This window comes from Electrophorus electricus, chromosome 13 (genome assembly GCF_013358815.1).
Source record: "Electrophorus electricus isolate fEleEle1 chromosome 13, fEleEle1.pri, whole genome shotgun sequence".
Classification (NCBI taxonomy): Eukaryota; Metazoa; Chordata; class Actinopteri; order Gymnotiformes; family Gymnotidae; genus Electrophorus; species Electrophorus electricus.
The window spans coordinates 5193976-5221342 of record NC_049547.1 but is presented as its reverse complement, the minus strand read 5'-3'; the positions used below and the strand labels follow the sequence as shown (position 1 = coordinate 5221342).

Below are 27367 nucleotides of genomic sequence, written 5' to 3'. Positions count from 1 at the left end.
GATAAAAGGCCACAATTGTGTCCATAACGTTTGTGCTTGTGGGGTAGCCCTAACAGAATTTACAAAAATTAGCTACAAGCTTTAAAGAAATGTCTTGGTTTTCCCTGAGACCAGGCAGCGATAATTAAGTTTACTCAGTCTGGTAAGGCATGCTTTAATCATTTCTTGAAAACCTTTGATGTTTCATATGGTCTCTTTGTCGGAGAAGCCATCTGTGCATATGTGCGGATCTGACGCCATCTGGTGGATATTACTTTTTTTCGGACAGAAACTAATGTCTTTCTATGATATCAGCCTATTTAAGGAAGTAGCAAAAGCTTACCATTTTCTCTAGACATGGGTTTGTGTGTTTCTATAAATACTTTTCTGCTAGTTACAAATAATATAATCCCCATGTCGATAACCACACCTACATCTGTGCTTCTGTTGTTTGGTCTCTTTACAACTACATACAGCTAGTCTACACAGTAAAATCTGAAACAATCATGTCAAATATTTTTACATACTGTGCACTGCATTTTAAGACACCAAATTTAAAGTTTATAAAAAATGAAAAATAATAAAACATCAAATTGTGCAGAAATGAAAACATAAATTACAGACACACTCTATCAACAGTTTTGTTTCTAGTGGGAAAATACATGAATTATTTAATGGTAGCTTTGTGATGGCCTGAATGGTCTAATGAGCATTAACACAGGAGTGGCTGCAGCCATATTCTGGCACTGTGCCTTTCTAGTGTAAGAGGCCCAGTCAGATTAAATGGACTGGCTCCAGAAGGGAGGAGTGTAAACATATTTATCATCCAATAGCAGGCAGGCCACCAGTGTTTGATATGCATTCTTAACATCCCATGGTCCTTGGCTAGCTAGAGAGGACAGAAGAAGGTTTGATGGTCTCCATATCAGTACGAGACGTGTTTGGGAGCGATTTCCACTACTGTCCATGATGTCAGACTGCGAGGGACTTGCTATGGGTGAGTGTCAAAGAACTTTATTCTTCTCTCTGCTTGAATTGGTTCCATGGAGACAGCTCATCCTGCAAGTATTCTACTTGATGGGAGCACAGGGATTCTGGCCTTATATGGCTACTTTAGCATTGGTCATCTTTGTCATAGAATTGGCTTAGAAGGGGAACAGCAATGTTTTAATTTTCTCTGTGTGGGTGTGAATACTGGAATGTTGACATGGAGTGAAAGATGAGAAAGAAGGAACATAGTGTATGAGCTCATGCATGCCACAGTGAAATGTAGTGTCTCTAGGCAGTGCAGCGATGAGTTTGCATAAGCATCTGTTCTGTATTAAGCTTTATTTCAAGACACACATAAAATTCCTGGCTGGCAAAATTCACAGTATCGTCTGAGCAATGTGGTGTCATGTGCTCTGTGTATGCCTCTTTGACTGCTTGCTGCATGCACTGAGTAAGCAGCTCTACAAGAGATGAAAAAGTGGATAGGCTGCTTCCCCCACAGATAACAACAGTGGTCTGGGGAGAGCTGAAGAGTGGCTTTCTGGCAGCATAGCAGAAGCAATCAGATATAAATAGTACTTACTGCCACTTTGCCCCTTAGTGTGTGGGACGGTCCTCTTCCTCTCCTATTAAATGTTTTACTTGCTAAATTAAAGCACTAGTACAGTGAGCTCAGGCACCTCAGAGCCTTGGGTGAAAAATAAGATTCTATTCTGGGCACATGCAAATTAAAAATACAGAAAGATTTTATAATCTCATATCAACAGGCATCCAAAGCTTTTGCCATATTGTCTCCAACCACTTCAGGCACTGCTGAAGTTATGTCGTTAAGCAAGCCTTGTATGCATTATTATGACTGGAGCAACATATAAGCATGGATAAAATCATGAGTATTTCTCAGAAACTGAACACAGTGAGGTGGACTGTAGCTAGCCCTTACTGACATGAGTACTTTCCAAACAGTTGTTAATACACTATAAAGGTATATGGTCAGCTGTCCTGAAATATTGAAGGTGCTGTCTTTGCTCTTGATAAAAGACTTGTCTAATGCAGAGAGTTACATCACCCAGATCTCTGTGCGAAACAGAACATGTTCCAAACTGTCACAATTTGTGTTCTACTAATACTAGTATATTACCTTTGAGCACCTACTTAACAGTATGCATAACAATACAAAACTATAAAAATACAGTATAACAATATAGCAGTACAATACATAGATCAAAGTGCAATTATGGTTGAGGAATGGGCCAAGAATTGACAGGGGCACTGAAAAAGCCCGGAAGTTTAAAAAATATATTCTTATGCTAAATATAAGTATATATTGATATCCATAAGTCTTTCCAAGTGACATATTTGACAGAGTGCTAAATAGTGATTTCAGGAGAAATTTGAGGTTTTGACTTTGGCGGAGAATAAGATCACAGTGTCTTTTCCTCATCATTATAAGCCAAGCTGTCTGAGTCTTACAGTTAGATAAGGATGCGAGCACTATGCAAATGAGAGGAAGGTTATGTTTCTGCGCATGTATTGCAGGCTGTGATTTGCAGTCTAATCAGCTCATATGACCAGCTTGGATCTTTTGTAATATGAGTATTAGTATGAACTGAGTATGAGTATGAACTGTAAAAGCATGAACCTCAGTTAATATATCATGAAAAGGCAGCTAGTAGTGTTACATTATGCAAGCCTTAAGTGTTGCTATTTGTTGTCATATAGCCCCTGTCTGAATCTATTTTTAATAGTAAAGCTGAACACATTCCAAAAACTGCAGGTTGTGCTGGAGAGATGGATTTTAAAACACACTGTGAAGTATATTTAGCTGCTTACGGTTTTTGCCCATGAGAACATTTTTCATCTTTGCTTAGTCACACAGTCAATAAGCCAGAGCTTTGTATGGAGTGCCACAACATGGGGCTGGGTTTTGGATTATTGTTCAAGATTTTCAATAAAATCTTTGTTGATGATGCTAAGATTTTAACCAATCCACTTTATATAATCACTAAAGTATCAAGAATACCTTTGTATTCTGCTGAAAAATGTAATCCCAGATTTGGTTTCAAACCTCATATTGACCATGTGACATGATTTTGAAGATTTTAGTTAAATAACAGAAAAGGAATTCAACTATATTAACTGCATCTTTTATTGAAATATATGTTCTAACTATGCTTAAATCAAGATTTAAAGTAGTCATATGAGGAAATAATTTTATTATTGAAGCCATTGGAATCATTAGTACCTAACATCAACCACTATGTGTCACTGTGTAGTTATAACCATATGAAAGGGGGACACAGAAAATCCATTTAACTGTGTTACAATCATGAATCCCTAGATTAGGCTTTATGTTCTAATCTAGGGGTTCCTGATAATGACACAAGTAAATGGATAAAGATGTCATTCATGAATTAATCCAACCTCTTATAATGATGATATAGCATATATTCAAGTCATATGGTTTATATATTTATTACTATTGGTGTCATAATAATAATCCATAGATAACGTATATCAACTGGAATCAAATCAAGAAAGGGGTCATCTTTGATGCATCATGACTTTGTTTTATAGATTTGCTGTATTATGGAGTGAGTGTTATAGTTTCTTCCATTGGGTTTTACAACAATTCTGTATGATATTGCTTCCCATTCTTTTAATCCGTTATTCTTAAGGAGGGGTGACTAGTCTTCCTCTACAGCCACATGTGCTAAACAAGACATATTATGCCTGCAATGAGACCTGACAGTTTTGCATCTGTGACAAACAGCTACCAGCCATCATTTACTTCTGCTTTCTGTCTGGCAGAAGAGGGAAAGAGCTCTCCCCTTAAATGGACTGGGCCGCCAGAATTCCTATCAGCCCAAACAATCTAAAATAAGAGGATTCTGCCCTGGCCCTAATTTTATTTTGACAAGATGAAGAAGATTAGTTTTAGGTGTAAAGAATCCTCTTTTAAATACATCACTGCACTGATATCACTGAAAACAACCTTGGTGGCAATAGCTGTATATCATTAGTGACTTCTGGTAATCTGTAAGCAATTGAAACTATACTGGGAATTATGCTGCTTTCAAGGCCTCTAAATATGGTGTAATATTTCATCATTCCCAGCACTTAGTGGTAATTTGTACAGAAGATGGAAATGTTCAGTGTGACGTAACATCCTTCCCCTGCCTGGCCAAGGAGGAATTCATCTCCTAATGGATCCTCTGGCCTGCTTCATAAGAGAGCACATTTATTTTGAGGTTGGGTAGTGCCAGAGAGACAGAATATGACTGTCTAAGACTCTAATGTAAAGTGAGATGTCTGACATGGATATGTGAAGGACAGCAGATTCATATGAAGGAACTCATAAAATCTAATTAAAGGTACATGCTAAAATGTTCAATACAGCCTGTCAACTTATCTGCTTGAATGTATAATCTCTAGCCAATATCTCTAGTCATAGATTTCGGTTGTGCTTGGAATGTGAGCATGTGCTCAAGGCTTTAGTGCATAGGTCACAGAAGGACTGTAGTAAGAGATTTTTGACTTGCACATTTAAATAACTCTGGGAAAGATACTAAATGTATCTCCATGAGTGCTCTATATGTGCATGATATGTGCATGATTCGTGTGGTTGTAGGCAGGTGTCAAGTCAGATGTCATTTAATGATGTCACTGCTTCACTGGACATGATGCCTTGCACAGAGCTCAAATACTGATGTAAGGATAGTCAGCATATCCTAATGCAGTTTGAGCGCTAAAATTAGAAGCAAAGTGCCTATTTCAGAGAACCATGTTCATCTGATTAAGCTTTACGGCCTTCTTCTGTACACATGACCATGACATATATCTTATGATGGACCTAAGCCATACATAGTTCTGGCCTACACAGTGTGGACAACATGATAAAATTATGAAAGATTTGGCAGGTTGTTGTCATGACAGTGTTTCTGCTCTGCTGAAATTGGCATTATATTGAGGTAGCGTTATTACTGGATCTGTGTTGGGGACATCATTGAGAAAGGGTTTTTTCAAAACTGACTTGGCATAATTTTGCCATTGCTGTCCTATAACACTGCGCTGTGTTTTAAAGGCAAAGATTTGAAGAGGTTATAATGAATGTAGAATTATGATGATTGTTATGATAGTATATAATGTACTCATATTTATAAAAAGGGAATTATATAATTGTAACGGCCCAAGTGCCACAGGGCAAGGAGCAGGACGTACAGACTCCCTTGATACGTTAAAGACAATGGCACTCACAAAAACAGTGAACAGGAACGCAAGTAACTTGGAACATTGTGAACATAAACACGAACACTAACACAGACTACGACAAATGTATGACTGATAAAGACGCACACACCAACAACAGTTTAAATACACACGGACATTACAACACGAAACCACGTGCAGGTATGTGCTGACAACAGGGGTGTGGTTACAAACAAGACTAACATTGAACTCCCACTACAAGCAGCGGGACGAACCACGTGACCAGTGGGAAGGGAGCATTCCGTGACAATAATAAAGAAGAAAGTCATGTTTTTTTGTCATCTGTGTTCAGAAGATTTGATGATAGATATATTGTTATTTATTATACCATGCACAAAAACCATCGGTTCACCATCGGTGATTGAAGTGAAACACTTGTTTTTTCTTCACCTTTGATCAACAGACTTTTGCTAATCCACTCAGATTCCAGTGAGCAGACTGTCATACTGCCCTCTACTCCAGGGAGCACACACGCATTTCTCACATTCCATATGTCATTCATGCCTCTGCCTCTCATCCAGGGTCCCATCCATTCCCTCCACCAGGGCTTCACACCATCTTCTGACAGTGGAGGATGTCTTTCTGACCACAGGTACACTCCTAATGGTCTCACCATACTATATAACGTCTGACACCATAAACCTGGTCTTCCAGGTGGTAAACATATGCTCTGCCCAGACCAAAGATCCAGCTCACTGGCATAGCAGCCAGAACACACATTCACTCTCCTGAATGACTGTCTCCACCACTCTGCCCTCTCCTTCAGAACTGTCTCTGTCACTATGGTTTTTACAATTGCTAACAAGTGTTTTTTTTATTTTGAGTTCCCTTTTTCACTGTTCCTTTTGTTGGTACAGCAGTACTCCTATGTGCATCAAATTATCAACAAACCGCTAATAAACCATCAGCAAACCTTGTGTCACATATATGAGTTATATGGGTCAGGCTTTTTTTAAGGAAAGGCTGACTTCTTTATGGCCAGCTGCAGTTGCTAGGTGGTGACTTGTTGACAACAAACACGAGCAACCTGCTTTATTACCCTGCCTTCCAAAAGTAGAGAACTGTGTGCAGGATTTAATTTCTGAAAGGCTAAATATACAGTAGAAATATGAGCATTATAAGCGCTTCACCTGTTTCTCTATGGCCCCTTCCTGATAATCGACTTAATAGGGGTCTTCTTTTATATATTATGAAAGGTGCTATCAAAAGCTGCTTTAAAAAATCTACTTAGAATGAATGTACTCCTGAGGCATTAACAGATGATTCGTGTCCCCTACATGTTGATTCCAAAATGCTATGCTCTCTCTCTTTTCCTCTCACCCACACACAAACTCACACTCACTCTAGCCCCGAACATGGTGAACGTTATTAAAGTGAACAGGGCGGGGAAGCCGTGCCTCTATGTAATTCTCATTAGTTTTCTTCAGGAGGAAGCAGCAGAGCAGAGAAAAGTACAGCTGGAGTTGCAGGCTAAACCACAGGCGCTGCCTCGGTCTGCTGCCCCTGGATTACCCTCATAACCTCTCGACATTTATTATCACACACCAGTAATCTCAGTAGGTGGAAGCTGTTTGGCAAAGAATTGCAATTATATAGCCAAAGAAACCAGATTTGTATATTGAGTTAATGCTGAATCTAGGGGCCACCCACCATTGTAGAACCCCTCAAACAACAAACTACACCCACCAGCAGATGGTGGCAAGATTAATCTTATTTGCAGCTATAACTCTTTCTTCTGTTAGTGTTGCAGTACCCAATGTCAGAGCTGTTAACAGCCTAACAACTGTGCAATATATATATCTATATATATATATATATATATATATATATATAATATATATAATATATATACTATGCATGCTAGCATCCCTTACACAAGGACCACTAGTTCTTATTTGACCTCCAAATCAGGGTGAGGGTATGTTTGGATGTGTGGTTAAATTAAATGTGTGTGTGTGTTGTGTGTATGTGTGTGTGTGTAAAAAGAGAGAAAGGGAGAGACACTAGTATGACAGAGAACAATAGGGTGTAGAGCTGTCCAGCTGCCACCCGTGGGATCCTCAGTGCTATCCTGCAATGATATCCGCCCTTCTTCGCCCAGTTTCTAGCCCCTGCCCCCCTTCTCCCCCCCTGTCTTTCTCTCTCCCTCTCCCCACTTTCCTCTCTCCTCTCTCTCTCTCTTCTCTCTCTCTCTCTCTCTCTCTCTCTCTCTCCCTCTCCCAGGGCAGTGGGGGAGGTACACCACACTGTAATCTCTCAGCACTACCAATGGGCTCCATTTCCTCTCTGGGTACCCTGGGACTCGATTATCACGCAGACAACAGAAGCACTAAAATTGAGACCCCAGTCATATGCTGCTATGTGGTAAATGGTTGTACTGTAGTACTATATCAACAAACAGCCTTAAAAATGCAGTAACAAATAAACAAAAAGAATAACCATGTCGTAATAATCAGATTCTGGGGAGCCTTATGGGCCACTTTGATCTTGCTCTTGGATCAATGCATTGTGACATCTTGCCATTTATGGCTGTTGGAGCTTGACTGGAACTGACAGTAGGGCTTGCGACAGCAACATATCCAAAGCTAAAAATGCATGTTGTGAGCAGACATCAAATCCCCTGACCTCCTGAGAGAGAGAGAGAGAGAAAAGAGAGAGAGAGATGAGAGAGATGAGAGAGAGAGAGAGAGAGAGAGAGAGAGAGAGAGAGAGAGAATCTCTTTCCATTCAGCTGGGATTATTCTCTTTGCTGTAGGTTTAGAGGTGGAAGTAGAAGCCAAATCATAAGCACCCATGCATAGAGCTTAAACTCCAGTGTAGCTCTCTGTTGCTGCTGCAAGGAGGCCGATAATCTTCAAAGGCACTCCTCATGGGTGCCTGTGCTCTCTTTAGAATGCCTTGTATTCATTTGTTTGAAGAGCTGCAAATAGAGGCCATGCCATCATCTTTATGCTTATGCCTTTGTGAGCACCTGCGTTGTGAATAATTTAAAGAGGTTTTTCCCTTGTGATATCTGCTGTAGGCCCCAGTCAAACCTGGCCCCCTGTCTCTTTCTTTCTGTGATGTTATTCCAGTTGTCTTTATTCACTCCAGGGAAGAAGATAAGGCTTAGAATGTCACTGTTTAGCTTTGGCACTGATTGTGTGAGCTTGTTTGGGTGTGTGGCATTGAATAAGGAAAGCATCATGTCAAAGATCGGGCTGTCTTAAAAACGAAGGAAAAAAGAACGCTCCTAAAAAAAGGCCAAAACCTCTACCCTTCTAAAGCACCACCTACTTTACTAAGTGTACAATAGTCTACCTCTGGACAATACAATAAATGTGTTCCTGTCGCTGATGCACTTTGTTCAGTAAGTTGTTGGAGTGTTTTCTTATACTTTTCTCCTGTTATTTCCTTTCTTCTGTATATTGTCCTTGACTTCATCTATTCAGCTTTTTTTATTTGTTTGTTTGGTTATCACTTGACATGACTTTATCATGACACTTCACTTGCCATTACACCTCACACTTCAAAGCCTTGTATCCACTCTCTGCCAGTCCTTATTGCGTCGTGTAATTTGAATAAAACAAGATATCCTAATTGGTGGAGTCGTTTTGTTTCCATGAATTTAATGTAAGGGCTATTTTAGATCTCAGAGCTTAAGTAGACCTAAGGATTTAAAGCTTAGGTCAGCAAAGGCGTCTTGTTTTACATACGAGAGTTTTCTTCACTCTTTCCAAAGCAGCTAAGTCATTGCTAAGCCATTCCCCTGCTTAGTTTCTTTCTCTTCCTCCTCTTGCACATCTGTCTCTCTTTGTCTTTATTTCACTATCTCATTTTATTACCCTATTTCTTAGACTTTCACAGCTGGAGGTGGGGCTGTCTACGTTTTGAGAGAGGCCACACCCACCAGAGCTCTGACTGGGTATTTCAGGCCAGGCTGAGGAAGGACTCCCGGGCAGCTCAGTGGTGTGTCTGTGACATTACACAAACACTCGCGCTTGCTCACTAGCACTACTCCTATAGCGCCAGCTGCCTAGATCTGTTCGTCCTTGTGAAGGTTTTAACACTGTACAGCTGAGGAGAATACTGATAGGAAACTCAAAGTTGAAAAAATAGAAGAGAAGCAGAAGGTAAAAGAACAGTATATTCTTTTTTTTCTCTTTAAAGTTCATCAAGACATTTTTCCACCACTCTTTTTTGGGACTCTCTGCCCCTGACAACCCATTGGGGAGACAGAGTACAAGGGGCCAGGTTTGCATGACACGAGCCCTGAGGTGAATGAGGTTGTCATGGTAACTGACACTGGAGGGCTGACCCCAGCTCCGCGGACACTGAAAGGAGAGGGAGGCGTCGTGGCAAGCCAGCGAAAGTAACAGGCAGCCGCCGGAGCCAGGGAGGAGGAAGGCAGGAGATCAGAGGGCTAGAATGGAGGACGGCTTCTCCAGCTACAGCTCTCTCTACGACACCTCATCGCTGCTGCACTTTTGTAATGGTAAAACTCGATCCTACCTTTCCTGCTTCTTGCTCGTGGAGTTTCAAGCCCCCCTTCCCCCCAATGCGCTTCAAGTACTGTAAACACTGAAGTTAATTCAGGCACACTTGGGATCTGGTAATTTTGCAATGAGATATATGAGTGGTCTTGAATCTCTTATAATTTCATAAAAAAGGTTTGTACACCTACTAGGACTAAGCAGTATGTGAATGGCACCCTGCATGTTGGTTTAAAGGGAGCAATACCTCTTGTTTAAGTTTTAGTTACTTTTTGTCTCAGACTGGAGAGGGTAGGTGCCATACTATTTCAGTATCTCAGTTATACATCAGGCCATTAACACATTTATTGCTTTTTCTTGTTTGTTTTTGGCTTGGTATTCTACATGGCAGGCTGACCTAAAAGATTTCAACTTTCTCTCTCAGCAACCATTCAAACAGAAGCGGCTTTTTCAACAGCAACACGTCTTATTGGAGACAATGAAAATACAGTGTCTGAACTAGTGTTTCATCATTACGTAGCCCACAGAAAATAGGTCAAGCTGAAGCACAGTCCACACAGCCTAGTGAGAAATAGATCATTACTGTCTTAGCTTTTTGTTTTGTTTTCTCCACTGCTCTGGTTTGTCTCTGTGTGTGTGTGTGTGTGTGCATGCGCTTGTAGTTTTGTGTGGTTCATTGGGGGAAGGGAAGAGAGAAGAGGGGAGTGAGGAGATGATGAGGAGCATAGGCCTTACTCAGTAAAACACGAGTGACGTGCATGTCACTCTGGTCAGCTCCATGTCATTAATCTCTCCCATCAATGTGCCTCCCATGTGACTTCTCAGATCCAAAGCTAATTCTTTGTAACTCTCTCCATTTTCTCTAATTACAGATGAGTAGGATACTCAAACAGTTTGAAAGCTTTATTTGTCAGTGGCTGACATTGTGTTCTGATGTGTACTGAAACACTCCAATGAATAGATTAAAGTTGTTGTCTTTTAGGAAGTTGCTGTTTTAGTGCTGTGAAGATCTGTAAAAGATCAGATTACTGGATGCCTGCATTACCTGTAAGACAAGTGCTGTTGGCAAAATATGGATGTTAGGCATAATGACTCCCAGACTTGATTTACCAGTGTTTCTATTATGCTGATAGTATACATGTCAGCACTTCTCTGATTATCTTGGACTATTCTGCTACAAGTCTGCCTGGTTGTTAAATACAACAATACAGTTATGTTGCTTTTGTACCCATTTATTTATTCATTGCCTCTCCATTTAAGAATTAACCATGCCAACAATCACCTCACAGTGTAGAAAATAGAGTAGTGTGCATAAAACCACTCTATAATGTATACAGTGTTATAATTGCATATACCCACATACACTAATGATGGTGTTATATTGTGTAGTTTCTAGTTTTGATGAAAATCATATGCCACTCTTAGCCCATTGTGTAAGATCATTGAACCATAACTTGTTCTTATTTATAGGACGTGGCATTTATGTAATCCAGATCTTTGTCTCGGGACGTGGCAGATGAAATAGGCCCGTCTCATCTTCCTTTACTGGCCATGCTGAAGTTGCTAGTTAAGCTTGGAGCAGGGAGACATGGCCTGGTGCTGCAGGAACCATGGCTATTTGGGTGAATGTACTGAGCTGGGCCACGGTGAGGTCAGCGGCCAGCGTGATGTCATTTGTTCTCGTGCCACTCAGAAACCAGCTGTAAAAGCTGCTGAGGAGCTGCAGCCAAGCAGCCTCCTGGTCCCCCTTACTCTGGGGAGGGGGCCAACGTTTAGCTGTCAGCATTAAATGTTCTTACAGCCTGTTCTTACAGCCTGGCATCAGTTGTGGAGAGCTGTGGAGTGTGTAGTGTTCTCTTGGCATTCAGACTGTGGCTGTGACCCCTTCTCCCCAAGCATCTCATGAGTGGTCCTGGCAGCAAAGCTGAAACATTGGTGTTGGCTGTCTTTAAAGACATATGCTACAGGATTAGCGCTAAAGTCCTGCTCAAGTTAGCAGAGCTCGAGGTGACTGACTATTACAGCACCCTCTTTCCCTGCCACTGAACTACTGAAACAACTACACAGTTAATTCTCTTGAAACCAACAATAATAACCTCAGTTTTGAATCTACGTTACATCTTAGCAAACATTAATACGCAAACATGCAATTTGCGCAGGATGATCTGTTGTTTTTTATTTTTTATTTTGTCATTAATACTGAAGCAGGGCTGTCACAGGATATGGGTAATATTGATATCGGGAAAATAATTAATTATGTGTTGCTGATTCGTTTCAAGGTGCACATTGATTTCCTTTAGTCGCCTCCTGTGCTGCCATTGGTAGTGCTGTGCTGTGGTAAAAAGGCAGTGGCAACTGAAGGTAAAAGTAGTTTTCTCCTGATTGACAGTTATCAGTATAGTGTATGTATGTGTGTGTGTGTGTGTGTGTGTGTGTGTGTGTGTGTGTGAGAGAGAGAGAGAGAGAGTGTATGTGTGTGAGTGTGGTGTGTGTGTGTGTGGTTGGGTAAGACTCTTATAAGTCAGATGCCAGATGTCTTGTGCTGCTGCTTTGTATAGTTATTCATTTCCCCATGCTCTACTGATAACAGCTCTCTCTCTCTCTCTCTCTCTCTCTCTCTCTCTCTCTCTCTCTCTCTCTCTCTCTCTCTCTCTCTCTCTCTCTCTCTTTCTGTCAAGGCTGCATTATTCACTTGATATCACTGTGAATTTGGGCACATGTTCTGAAATCTATTTAAGCCTTGCTTTTTGACCTACACTGAAATTCACAGAAACATACAAATACTGTTGTTCAGGGCTGGATTTCCCAAAAGCATCATAAAACAAGATGGTTGAGCAAGTATTATACTGAACACACTCTCTCTCATTTCAGATGATCTTAACACTATACTGATTTTGGGAAACAGGGCCCAGAACAGTTAGTGAGTCATTTAAAATTATTTTCAGATTGGAATGATTGTCTCTTGTGTGACCTGATCATCATCATCTGATCATCATCTAAACCGCTGTACAAATTGTTTCAGCCAATGTCAAAATATATTAACCCTTACATTTAATAACAAGTGCAGCCTCAGGAGTCACCTTAATCAAACTCTTTCTGTAGCTGGTAATCAGTCTTGCAAATTAATTATCAGGTGTTGTGACTCATTCTTTTTTATGGTATTTTTTCAGTTCAAGTATATTTTGGGATTTTGTATAGACGGCCTGCTTTATGTCATAGCACAGCATTTCAGTGGATTGAGGCAAGGACTTTGTCATCACTCTAAAATGCACAATGCTAGCTCATTTACTCCTGTTGTTTGGATCATTGTCATGTTGCATGATATCACAGAAAGATGCCCTGTATATGGGATGTTCTGCCATAGAATTTCCTGACACAACATACAATTGCTCATTCAGCATGAAAATCAAAATAATTTAAAATTGTCCAGGTCCTGAGGTAAAAAAGCAGACCCACACTACTACAGTCTACTCCCTCCACCATGCTTCACAGTTCCGATTATGTCTAAACCCAACTCTGTACACATTAACCAAAGCTTCTGTCTTCTATCTACCAAGCATTGCTGTAGCATTGCTGCGGAATGTCCTGATTGTCTTTTATGTGAGCAGTCTGGTTTTAAATCAGGGTTAAAATCAAAGTAGTACATTTATATTTTCACAACATTCAGGGCACAAGTTGTAGGATGAATATTGTTTTAGTGATGTAGCTACCTCTAACTTTCCAGTCTAGAGCAATGTAGGTCAAATATATGTCTTATGTCATAAGTTCTATTTTGAAGCTCACAAGAAGTGATTTCTGTTTGAAAGTATTCCACTCTCTTACTTTGCCCCAAAGTCTGTCTGAAAAATAAGTTATTTTATGGGACTCTCATAAAAATTGTTTGTGTTTTCTGAGAGGAAATAATGGTGTCGCTTGACTCCTGAACTTAACAAACAGCAAATAGTGTATGAACTGCTTTGCATTATTGCTTATACAGGCCACAAATGAATAAGCTTTGAACTTCCATTTAAACTCTCCAGGCCTACAGGCTAGTTTTCAATAACTACTATTTAATAATTATTATAATACTGTTCTTTCTGTTTTTACATTTTCAGAATAGAATAGAGTAGAATGTAATTTTCTGAATATGTATTGGAAGACTGAACTACACATTACAGTCCTCCTCTGTACCTAACAAGATTATAGGATGATCAGCTCTGTAGTGCCATATGAGCAGCTCTTCACAACATCCTACTTGTCAGCTGTATCCCTTCCTATTTAGCTCCATCTGGGCTCAACCTTTAGAACAACAGGGTCATTTGTAACTGTACCCATCGTACCAAGGAGCCAGTTGCTTCTACACAATGCCCTGTTGTTGTTGTTTTTGCATGTCGAAGTGTGGAAAAGAGCCTGGACTCTCGCACCATTGCACTGAAAAGGGCATTGTGTCTACCCAGAGCTCCTCCTCCTGGGCCGAGCCTCTGTGTCCCACCCAAGCACACTGATGCCATATCCTTGCCTTGTTCCTCGCCATCGGACCTCCCGTTTGCCTTTGCTGCTGTCTCCCAGGAGAGCATGAGTCAGCAGAAATTCCCCTCACTCCTCTACCCAGCCGTGCCGGTGCCAGGTCTGTGTGTCTCTCTCTCCTATTTGTGGCGGCAGCGGTGGGAGGTTTGTTTCTCCTATAAGGAGAAGGCCAGGCAGTGAAGCAGGCAGCGGGAGATAAGCAAGGCGGTGTCTCTGGGACAGAGGCGAGCCTGCTGCTCTACACAGGGGTTGGCAGCAGGCTGGCTGCTTAGAGTGAGTGGTTCCAGATTTGTCCTGCTGGTAAATGAAGGTTTAGTAGCAGATGAATTTGGTGAGGATGACAGAGATGCGGCGCTTCTTGCCATAGGCTCTGTACTTTAAAGATATGCTGGTATGAAATAGCCTAATAAATCTGTCAAGTGATTAAATGTAGCATCATTAACATGAACTGAGATTCTGTTGTGAGGTTGGACATGAGTGTAGAATGATAGAACACTAAATGTGTTATGCTTCAAGGCACTTTCCTGGAGTAGTTAAGCAGTTGCATTAGTAAGTGATCACTTTATCAAACATTCATCTTATTGCTTCACAGCCTTTAAATTTCTAAACATCCTTCTATTTTGATCCCAAACAATGTCCTTAGACAGTGTGCACAGCCCTTACAAATCCATGCATCAGAGGGAGCTAAATCAACCTTAGGAGCTTAAGGATATCCAGCGAGGGGGATTGGCTCTCTATATTGCTAATCTGCTCCCAGCTCCACTCCCTGTGACAGAGAGGCTTAGTGCCTCAGTACCTTTGTCTCGATGCTGTGCACCTCCTCCCTGTGTCCTAGCCATTGGCCCATGTGGAGAGGCATGGAGGATCACCCTTAACGGGTCACACCAGGTTGTTTACTGCACTGACTGCTGAGGGCAGGCCGACCGGAGAAAGACTTGGTGGGCATCTCTATGTGATTTGATTCAAGCATGTGCACACTGTGGTTAATAAACACACTTCTACACTCTCATGCCGCTCACACCTGTGTCTCATGTGATGACTAGAGGACAGCTGCGACTGGCTGCTGCCCTTTCAAGTTTCTTTCATCCCCATTAAAGACTCTTTTCTCCACCTGGAAACCCCTTTCATTGTTGGTTGAAAATCATTCTTTGCTACCATCACTTATCATCACTGCCATCGCCCTTGGTGAGTTTCCACTTTCACTGAACCCCTACACAAAGATGCAAGAGCATGGAAAAGGGGAGTATCACCTTCACAATGTGACTGTAGCTTTACATTGACGATGGGCACCACTGATGTTAAGAGAATTAGGCTCTTCGCAACATGTGCTGCCATCCCCTCGGGAGCTCTTTGGCCCCCTATGTCCTTTCTCTCCTCCCTCCAATGTTCTCCCATTTCTTCCCCACAGGTCATATGTGAAGTCCCTCTGATCAGCCCTCCTTCTGATCTGTTTTCCGCTCCTAATTTGGTTCAACAGTTTGCTTGTTCAACTTTTATTCAGAGCCCTTTCCCCTCTGACAGGCCTGAATTAGATTATTAGCCATGCCCTGTGTCCCTTCCGTGTACTCATCTTGGAATCACTGGCACTTCATGGCAACATGTCTTTCTGTTGGAGCAGCTTGCACACAAGCATCTGGTGAACTGACCTTTTCAAGCAACACGGTGGGAGAAAACAAGCTGTTGTAATTCATTTATAATGTATAGACATCAGCTAATGTCCTCTCCCCTTTCCACCTCCTCTCTCTGCATTGTTTATGTTTGGGTTAATTGCCAGCTTCTCAATCGAAGAAAGTATTTGGAAGACTCCTTGCAGGTGCATTTGTTTACTAAATTGCCATTTTATATCAAACCATTAATGACTGTGTTGCTTGCCTAAGACAACATTCTGAATGCCAGAAACGCCTGCACACTCTTTTCTTCACTGAGCAAGGATAGGAGTACCACGCATCTATCATCCTACTAGTTCGGGTACTGTGTTTTCCTCATTATAAGAGGAGAAAAATCTCTATGGCTGGGAAATATGAAGACATTCACTCTTCTAATCCTTGCAAAGCTTCTCACAGAGCTGCTTCTGAGTGATTTCCCTTGCTGAGCCCAGCTCGAATGTTATGTAGTGTGGGGAGTGAGTCAGTGAGGTCTCGGCTCATGCAGACTAAAGATGTTTTATTAATGAGGCCAGTGTGTTATGAGGGGGACATTAAAGGGAGTGCATTTTGCTTTGATAATCCACCAGCATTTGCATGTGTGTGTTTCCCCCTCCCCTTCTGTCTGCCTGCACCTTGTCTGATGCAAGATAAAACAGAAGTCACTGCTGTTCACGGGGCAGAGTATGGGTAGCAGACGTCAAAGCCCAGCCAATCTGCTCTGCATCAACTAAGTAAATTTCAGTGCATTAAATTGATTTCATTGACGAGTTTAAAATGAACAAAATATTCATTATATACTTGGCTGATTTGATATTAAATTAAGGTCTCAAACATGCCCTTTTATACTGGGGTTAAATGCATAATCTACACAAATGTATCGTTAAAAAAGGCATTTTACTCTTTCAGAAGAGTACAAAATAAAATGGAAAAAAAGAGAAAAAAAGAGAAAAGGTCACCTACTGACCACCCCACTTGTAGGACAGTCCTGAGATGGGCTGGTATCTGATTAGACTGTATTATAGAAAAGTGTATAGAAAATTCTGAGTTTGACCAATTTACTTACCTTCTGGAGCATGTAGATCTGGAAATGGGCGTTTGCCAATCTTTGTATTATTAAATGACTGGCAAAAATTGCTATTTGCCTTCAAGAAATCATGGTGGACTGAAATGCCTTTTTATGCAGTCAAGAGACAGACTGCCTAATCCATGTTGGCAATAAAACATGGCTGAGATCATTTGAAGAGGTGTGATGGGCTTTATGAAGGATATCATTAAATGTGTGTTTAATGGTGCATCCTTTCAATGTGAAATGTTTCATTGTGAAAATGTGCAAGGTGGGAAGATTCTTTGTGTAAATGCAAAGTGCTTTGATAGAAAGACCACAAATGGAGTTTAAGTAAATAGAGCCAATTATACAACTAAGAAATTTGCTCATTGTACTGGTTATTAGTACCATGTCCTCAATGGCCTCATTCAGCATAGAAAGTGTCTGGGTGTTTAACGTGTCCCTGGAAAGCAAATCTCCTTTATGGTGCTTAGGAACTGGTAAATTTAACATATTCTGTACCAGAGGGTTTCAATCACATGTTTTATTTTATCATCCAAAATATTATTCACTTGGCAGATAGGACACCTTTGTCTAGCCAGAAGCTATTGTATATTTCACTGAATCTTCTCTCCAGAAACTATGAGGTGATTAATCTGCTCTTCACTTTGTTTGTCCTTGCTGGCAGTGGCGTGCCTTTTTTACGTTCTTAGCATTCATTGCATGCTTAGGATTAGCATTTTAGAACTGACACATAAACAGGATTAGAAATTCAAGCAAAGACCTGTCTCCTTGAGCAGCTGAGGAAATATCATCAAAAAATGGTGAAAATATTTTGGGTTGGAGGTAAAGTGGTGTAATGCTGCAAGTTCATATTCATATCACAATTTAAAAAAAAAAAAAGTGTTTGGGAGGGAAAAGTATGAAAAATTGAACTTTTTCAGTTGTCCACTGTCAGATTGTTTTTTGTTGTTGCTGTGCAAATAAATATTTTTTTATTTAATGTATTAGAAAATGACCTGACTATGTGTGCAAACTGCTCAATTTCTATTACATTAGGACGTCATAATGAGAAAATAAAGGTTATGACATAGTGTCCTATGCAGAATAATATTGGTACCACCCACTTCCTGCCTATAATGCATTTTTTAAAAAAGCATTTTAACTTCATGTTGAGCACAAGCATCTCTAGTCAGCCTTGGTTGGATGTTGTCACAATCAAAAAGATATATTAGTTCCATGTGCTAACACCAGGGCTATTCATCCATTCTTGTAAAGCATGTTTTTGTTAGTATGGCCGTTGAGTAAATGCTGAAAGAGTATTGCCTTAAGAAGCTTGTCTCCACTGGGACATTCATCACCAGTGTACAGTAATTAGAGTAAGCATTAATGTAGCAATGGTAGCTGAATTTTAAGTTGAGTAGCTGAAAAGCATTGGCATAGGGCTGAGTGGGGCCGCCTGTGTGAGTGTGAGGGAGGCTTTTGACAGAGGCTTCTGAAGTCAAACCATACTCTTCAACTGCTTCATTTGAGACCATTCATTGAAATCAATTCATGAAATGATCTTGTCAGTGATATTTTTATGGGCTATGGATTGATATTCCAAACATGGTGATTGTCTTTATAAATGGCATATTTCTAATGTGGCTGGCCTAAATCAGTCTACTTTAACAGCAATGTAAGCTGCAGCAAACCATTGTCATTCAATGTACAGAATTTGATGCAAATAATATCATTCATAAACAGTAATGTAGTGTATTGGAATCATTATACTGATCTGTTCAGCCTTTTTAAGTGATGCGTTTGCATTGCTTTTTGTAACTTTTGCTTTTTGTAACTGTAGCAACTTTTCTACTTAATCTTTTTTTAACTAACATCATAAATCAATACATTGCATTGTTTAAAACGATTATTTTTATTGTCTTAATTACCAGGTGGTTCCTCCTTTTAAATAATTAATTGAGACATTATTATGAGTCTCCAAGGACATGAGACTTATGGTGTTTATTAATATTTCAACCCCTCCACCCCAAGCCTTTTTACAGCATATTAACCTAGATAGCAGTCCTGGGACACAGAGAGAGAGAGAGAGAGAGAGAGAGAGAGAGAGAGAGAGAGAGAGAGAGAGAGAGAGAGTGTCTGGGAGAAAGAGAGCGTGGAGCAGTCTTACAGACAGCAGCTGTTAGGCAAGATAATGACACAACCAGTGACTTGTTTGTATGTGAAGGGGAGGGGGCATGTCAGGACATATACAACTGATCTTTTAAAGCAATTTTTTATTTCTTTGTTTAATTGTTTGTTGTCTGCTTGTCAACCTATGATAATAATAAGTGTTAAGTAGGCATATTTCAGAGGGTCATTTTAAAAATGCTTTTATTTGTGAGCAAATTGAGGTCACATGCTGTGAAAAATAGAGGCGTCTACAGAGTAGGCCCTAGCTGTGCCTTCTCTGCAGATGCCTTTATTTACTACTTGATAAATTGGGTGTGGGTGTTTGTGTACATGCTGACTTGCTGACAGATGACAGCGCCTCGGCGGCAAGTAGCATGGAGGTGACAGACCGTATCGCGTCTCTGGAGCAGCGCGTGCAGATGCAGGAGGATGAAATCCAGCTGCTCAAATCAGCGCTGGCTGACGTGGTGAGGAGACTCAATATCTCTGAAGAGCAGCAGGCCATGCTCAGCAGAAAGGGACCAACCAAAGGTACTGCGAACCTGCCCAGCCACACACACTTGCTGACACACACTACCCACACCGTGCCAACACATTGAGTGTGTGGTCAGGTTGAAAAACACACACAGGCATTTACACACTTTTTTTTTTACACATCTTTTTTACCTGATTGACCATAGTCTTTGTTTGGTCTCTGTGGGAACAATTCATGGCTTCAGTAATTGTTTCATATTTTGTCTCAGATGCTTTTTGGATATTGACTGTTTGTCATATTCTGTTCTAGTCATTTGGCAGATTTTCACTGTTACCTGTCAGACTTACAGTAAAACAGATCTATAGCATATCCTTTTTACAAGTGCATGAAAAAGCTTCTCCTTCCATGTCGCCTCCCATCTCGCGCTAGTCTTTTCCACTTTTCCACATTGTAGCCATAGTCTCTCCTGCTTGTTCCTCCTCTCCTCTTTCATCCTCTGCTTTGTCTGGAGTTCAGAAAGCATTGGCAGGAATAGGAAAATCTCGTTCTGCAGACAGCAGTGATTGGAAGTCATTTAGGCAGAACGTCTGCTGATATGGACAGCACATAGACGTCACATTACTGGATCTAAGCACTGCACAAGAGCACCAGGAGGCATGATCACTGAAAACTGAGGTTTTTGAACTGAAAATACCTTTGAGGATATACCTGTTGATGTTGTCCATGTATTTACATGTCTGCTTTGATAAAAGGTTATTTTCCCCTCAATTAACTTTTAAATATATCTTCTGTTTTTGAACTTAACTATGAAATCAAGAAAGCACTCTATCGTCTCAGCTTTCTGATGATCCAATGGCCTTATGATTCTAATCCTGCTTGTCTTCTGCACAGCAGAGGTGCAGCGGATAATTGGGGCTAAGATGAGGTTCAAACCACACTGGCACACTTTTCATGTCAGGCACTTTCTAATTAGCCAGGTTGCAAGAGCTGTCACTGCCAACTGTTAGTCTCTGGGCCAGTTTTCCCCCTGTCCCCTACCACAAGACAAACCCGTGTTCAATTCATTCCCAAACTGGGCAAATGCTCTTCCTCTTTGTGTCTGGCTGAAGTGTTTTGCGGGGTGAGTCATGTCTGCTCTCCTTCATAATCCATGACATCCTAAGCCGGCTAATTCATATGAGACTTTTCTCTTTCTTGTCCCCCTCTCTTGCTCTCTCTTTCTCCCCTTCTGCCTCTCCTTCTCAGCCTTTGTCTCACTCTCTTTCATCTCTTTCTGCAGTGTCTCTCTGTGAGCTTGTGATGCCAAGTGCAGCGCTTGCATAAATTCCTTGTATGCTCAGTAGCTGAGAAAGAGACTTGAAAAGCCCAAGCAACTCTACAGTGATGAATATTTAATAGGACAAGCTCCAAGGATAATATAAATAAAGACTCTCTCATAGATCTCTGCTGTCTGCAGTCACACTGCAGGTGCACTGATGGTATTAAAATGGAACAAAGGCATACTCTCCATCCAGGACATCTGAACAGATCTGACCATATGTACAATGAAGGAAATAATTCCTCGGTCATTATCGACAGGGCCTATAGTTTTGGCTATTGCAGCAGAGAAGCTACGTTTATCAAAATCCCATTCAGTCTGAATACTTTGAGTTCAAACATTGTTGACTAATGCCATTTACACTGTGGAATGAGTCATTTGGGTAATATTGCTTAGCAGAGAGCTTATTACCCTAACTTTGATTACATGGTCAAAGAGGTCAATGCGCTATTTGAAATGAGGCATTCCTTTTTATATTCTTTTTATGGTGAATGGGCAGTGGGAAAGGGGGAAACTATTTGGTATTGAACCAAGATGCTTTTTCTCCCTTTTCTGCCCCCTCACAGCTAGGCCAATGATCGCAGCCCTGCCGCTGAGGCCCACGGTCAACAACGGCAATGTCCTACCAAAAAAAAGCAGCATGCTGCCATCACCCTCGGCTTCCAAGAGGGACAGCAACACACCAGCAACCAAGAGGTGGGACACTGTGCACTGCTCGCCAGCTCCAGCTACAGAGCTTTGGCCAGAGGCCTTTGGCTCCTGTCCACATCACAATTAGGAAAATAAATTGGGTAAAGAGACAAAAGAGTTGGTCAGTTGAAGCCCCAAGGGACAATATGTCTCTTGGGGAGACTAGTTGAGGGAGGCTTGTCTGTGGCATGCTATTGTAAATGGTGTGCGCTGTAACTCCAGTGAGCTTGTGTGAAATGTCAGCAATAGCATACATCATGTGAGAGGACACTACAGGATTTAGTCATATAAAGGATCAAAGTATAACTAAAATTAGGGAAATAAATGGTAAAATTCTCTATGGTTTATAGCTAAAAAGCAGATGTTTCATTATTATTTATTTTATTGCTTTCATTTTTGGCATCACTTAACATTGAGTTAGAGTATCTTGAATAATTCCTTTCTCTGATAATTAAAATGAATCCCTTGTATCATCGCGGAATGAGTGTTTATCGTGGATAATAGCAGAATACTTGTAGAGTCTAGATTTCCACCATACATGTTGGACAACCTGTCAACATAAACAGTAAATTTGGCCTACTGCAATCATTTAAATATTAATACTTTATCTCTGCTGCTCCTGCAGTGTGACGCTTCCCATTGTTTCCATTTCATAAACGCCAATGCGCCACAGAACACAAATAACATAATCTCTTGCTGTCATGTGTATCTGCTAAGACCAAGCCTGCCATTCCTCATGAGTGACAAGCTGTGGGCCGCTGCCATCATGATGATGGCAGTCTCAGTGCCGACACTCTGTGTGAAAAAGTGACTCTGAGGAATGAGCAGAGGTGATCTGTCTTACCCCTTGCCTGACACACACACATACAATGTGTTCCCTCGATCACTGTCCTGCTTTGAGCTCATTTATTATAACCTAATGGATGGATGGATGACTCAGGGGATAGATGAACAGTATGTATTCTGTGTGTAAAAGGGACAATGCTCAGAAGGGCAGTTCTTACCATGTTCAAGAACATGAATGTCATGAATGTTCAGTTGGTTTCTGCTCCTAAATATGATATTTCCATAGGAAGTAAAAAGGACTACACTTCTACCCACTCTGAGTCTCCAGATGCTAGTTAACCCTTAAAGCAAGGCAGATTTCCGACTCTGCAGCAGTGTCTCAATCACAGAATCAAATTATCTTGTGATGAGGTGACTCTGACAGAGAATAGTAAATGCATTGCTTAGTGTATATATTGTTTGTCACTGTGCTTAGAGACTACAGTGTAAATTGCTTTGAGTGTTTGCACAATGATGTAGGTCTCCTCAGAAGTTGTTTTTTGTGTGTTTGTGCTTGTGTGTGTGTGTGCGCATGTGTATGTATGTGCTGGGTAGTGAGCCAGTAGTCTAAATATTGATGAAAATGGTTCAAAAACTAAAATTACCCTCTGAAAAAACACATCTGTTTCTGTTAGCTTAAATCTAGTTTTAGATCTTTTGTGCTTCCTCTCATGAAACTGTTTTTGCAGTACTTCTGTGTAGGGAAGCTTAGCTAATTAAGCTTCTCAAATCGTCCCTGCCTCATCTCCTCATACTCATTTCTCTCGGCTGTGTCTTGCCCTCATGTGTCTCACTCTCTGATTCTCCTCTGTCCCTTCCTTGTGTCCTCCTACAATGTTGCATGCTCTCTGTCCAGTTTCTCCAGTCTGTCCAGCTCGTCCAAGCTTCTACTTAGACCACTGTACAGGTGAGAGTATATGTCCACAATTCCAAAGGATCTTCACCATGGGTGATCTAAACTACTTGTCTCAAGCAATTTACTCTCTTTGTATACTGTGTGGTAATTTTTTAGGCCAAGGACAAGCTATTGTCCTTAAGCCAGTATTCAGGGCTGCTATTTTGCCCATGTGAACTTTCTCACATGGGCCATGGATGTTTTAAGATTTCCCAGGAAGTAACCTGTCTGGTTAGAGAAATGAACATTCTTTGGCTTAAGCGTGGATCTCCTTAGCTTCCATTGTCCTCAGACTCTCTTAAGGGTTCCCCTCCCTGTGAGCAAGCCTTACTGATTATTTTTTCACCCCAGGATGAAGCCTGTACAGACTCTAGATGAACTCTAAGCACCAGCCATTTGCCTGATGTCCCATTATTAACAAAATAAGCCTCTTTGAGATCAAATATCCTGCAGCTGCCTTTACAGAGGACAACATCACTTGCCAGCCACTGGCTTGAAGGAACATGCAGCTCAGATTAGGCTTAAACCTAGCAGCCAATAGACTGATGATAGGCCATTTCTTTTGTCTGGATGTTTGGAAGGGCAGCCCGTCTGTCTCCGTCCACGCCCATCTCAAATGTCATGAGCATGGTCATGAGCATGTTATGGCAAAAATAAATAAAAACATGTTTCCCCTTCCAGCCATAGCAGCTCTGTATTCAGCACCTGTGTTGTCTTCATTAATTGTAAGAACTGGCCACTGGTGAAGGATGTTTTTAGTGTTATCTCTGCAGCACCGCTTCCTCTTCTCTGACTAAATGTATACATTCAGGCACAAGGCCAGTTCCTGTCCTCAATAAAGATTACTGGGCATTTACGTATGAGTGGAAAGGCTGAAACTACAAAACATTTCACTTGCAGCAACCTTTTGTTTTTGTGATATTTACTGTATATATTTTAGTGTAACCCAACACCTCTAACCCAACATCCCTGATACAACCAATGTTGGCCATAATCATTTGCTGATGTATTGGGGGATGAGCCGAGTTTAGTGTATTAAAAGAAGGAAAAATGTAAAAGTGTGTGTATCTGAAGTTCTAGTTTAGTCTTCCATGAACTTCATCAGCATAAGAACTATGGACACTCATTTAATTTAGTAAGTTTAGTGCATCAGTCCTCTTGTAAATTCTGATCAAGTTATATTTGATTTGAAATTGAGCTAAAACAGACCACTGTCTTTTCCCAGCACTGTGAGAAGAACAAGTTCATCAGAGCAGGTGGGACCTGCTAGCAGGAAAGAGGGTGGAGTCGATGCCAAGAGCAACCGCACACGCACAGGCTCCATTGGGAGCAACTCAAGTGGCAAGAGAGCCAGTGAAAGGTATAACAATGCCAGACTCCCTGTAGTTAATGCATATCTCATTGTTCTAATGACACACTGCAAATATCAGATTAGCATGTGTTTAATACACAATGAGATAATAAGCTGTGCTACTTAGAGATAAGTATCATATTAGCTACTGGACTGAAACTTTGAATCCATCTTGACTATGTCAATGTAAATGTCAGTCCTTACGTAATTTAATTCTGTTGATTTTGCTCTCTGCACACACACGCACACACGCACACACACACACACACACACACACACACACACACACACACACAGACAGGCAGAGAGACACCCATTTCATTTAGATGACGTACTGCCTTTCTCACCTCCTGCAGCAAACAGAGGGAGCCTGTGTTCAGTGCTGGTAAGTCCTGGGTTCATAGATCATTTCAAGCTTATGGTTTTGCCTCCACTGATTTCAACTTTTAAAGGTTCAGTGGTAGTTGTGTGTTGGGGTATGTAGCAATTCATCTAGCCAATTAGGAACAAATCATTTTCTCTTCAGTAACCCATTTCATCCACCTTTTAACTGTAACATGCTTTGCATTTTAGTTTTCACTTAACCTATTGTCTCTGTGTTTTGTTTTTTTTTGGGGGGGGGGGGGTTGTTCTCTGACATGCATGTGGTCATGGAGTTATTTAATTATTATTGATCTTTTCTGAAGCTACATTTTAGAAGAACACTGATTTTGATGATTGTCAAGTTTAAAACACCAATGCACTTAAGGTATTGATTGGTGTATAATTGGACATTTGGCTGTAGAATCCCCTAAGGCTGACCAATTAGGGGTCTCAGTTAAGCAATTAGACTTGTGTAGACTTGTCTACAGTGCAGTCATTCTTGTTGTTCAATTTCAAACTGAACAGATTTGTTGACCTGTACAGACACCAGAGTAGCACTATAGCTGATATTGGAATAGCATAAAAAAGACAAAATGATCATATAAACATACATATATTGCTGGTCTTTGTCTTTTAGTTTTTATTTTGTTCCATTGCCCCATATTTGAAGATACAGCTAATTAACCTGAGACTCATGAGGCTTTGCCGGCAGATTCATGCACTCGAACTAAGCAGGAGGCATCTGAAAGTAATCATCTGAACAGCAGTCTTCTGTGAGATATCCAGTCTGCCTTATATTACGATAGACTGCACAATCAGCAGTGCTGCCCCCCAGGCAACATAGGCCACACCTTATGGCTGACCGGGTTGTAATAATCATGCCAAATCTCTGATTAATTGTAGTCATCAGCTCACCCACTCCAGATGTTAAGTGAATTAACATTAAATTAACTGGAGTGATTTGTTATCTAGAGCATCTATGTCCAAAGAGATCTCTGCCCTCGCGGGTCTTGTAGAGTAATTAACCAGGCAGGTTAACTCAGGATCTGAAGAGCAGGGATCTTGGCTTCTCTCTCTCTCTCTCTCTCTCTCTCTCTCTCTCTCTCTCTCTCTCTCTCTCTCTCTTTCTCTTTCTCTCTCTCTCTCTCTCTCTCTCTCCGTTGCCCTCTCACCCAGTCTCTCTTTCTGTGTTTGCACACTCACTAAGGTATGCGGCGGGTGACATACTGCAAAGGTAGGCCCTGATCCTCAAGCCTCCCTGAGCACCTCTATGGGCATTGCATCATTCTAAAGCTGGAGGAGCTTCATTGCCATAACTAACAGCCTAGTGGATTTAAAGACACTGGCACAAGCTTCTACAGCCTCAGCATCAGAAAACTGGGATAATTATCTGAATACAGTTTTGACTTTTCATCCATACAAATTAGTATTTACTGTCCTCAGTGAAGAAAAGAACAAAGTATGACTCTACAAGATGGTGTTTCCCAGTCCTGGACTCTGGGGAGCCTCTTCACTCTACAGTTTAGTGTCATGCCTGATTTACCTTATAACTTATTTTAACTTATCTTATAAAGGCTTCAATCATCCAATGCGGCACAAATGATGATTCAAGAATTGGCAACAAGAAACTGTACAGTGACCAGCTGCATCAGTGCTAGGACCTGAAAAACATTGCTCTTGAAAGTAAGCCAGCCCTTATATGGTGGCACTAGCTGAGAATTTATCAATGTTCTCCTTTTCACTGGACATGTCCCTGGTAGACTGGCTGTACCTGCTGCCTCAGAGCAGTCTGGTCTGGCTTTAGGATGCTTCCATACCAATGCCCTCAGAGCTCTGCTGTCTAAGGACCAGGGTTGGTCAGATGGATGTGCGTGTGTAAAGAAACTCTCCTTCTCCAAGGCACAAGTCTTCCCAATGCACTAATGAGCACACTCCCTAACACCTCACGAGAGTGTGGTCAGCCTGTGGCTGGTTTTGCAGTGGTGCTGATACGTTAGCTCTTAACCTGTGAGAGATACACTGTGTGTGCCTAGAGTTCCCAACATTCACCTGCAGCTATCCAGCAGCTCACTTAAAGGCTTGCCAGCTATAAGAGGGGAACTGCTTTCACTCCAAGTGCCAGTAGTTGTTCTTTCACTTCATTATTGAGGTCTTATATTTTGTAACATGAAAATAAATTTCCCCCTAAATTTTCAATCAAGTGATTGTTTTTTGTCATATTTGTATGATAAGCTGAGGATTTCTGACAATGCTGGTCTTCTTTAAAAAAACATATTTCTACAGAACAGCCATCTAATTTAGCAAAAATTGCATGTAAAACACATATCCATATTTAGCATCCAGGTCATATTTCTGTTTTGCTCACTGGTTTGTC

At 41.1% G+C, this 27367-nt stretch overlaps 1 protein-coding gene across 7 annotated transcripts in view; it reads left to right on the top strand.

Annotated features, from left to right (window-relative positions):
* The first annotated feature begins 846 nt into the window (after positions 1–846).
* eml1 (EMAP like 1) overlaps positions 847–27367 on the top strand; it is a 36805-nt gene continuing 10284 nt past the window's right edge. Inside the window, exons 1-8 of one of the 7 annotated variants that reach the window (XM_035533075.1) lie at positions 9077–9183; positions 9385–9709; positions 19425–19607; positions 21436–21565; positions 23241–23291; positions 24505–24639; positions 24987–25015; positions 26201–26227. In XM_035533075.1, coding sequence (XP_035388968.1) covers positions 9643–9709; positions 19425–19607; positions 21436–21565; positions 23241–23291; positions 24505–24639; positions 24987–25015; positions 26201–26227 — 622 coding nt within the window. In that variant the 5' untranslated portion in view covers positions 9077–9183; positions 9385–9642. The other 6 variants (XM_035533079.1, XM_035533076.1, XM_035533077.1 and 3 more) reach the window with 6 other exon arrangements.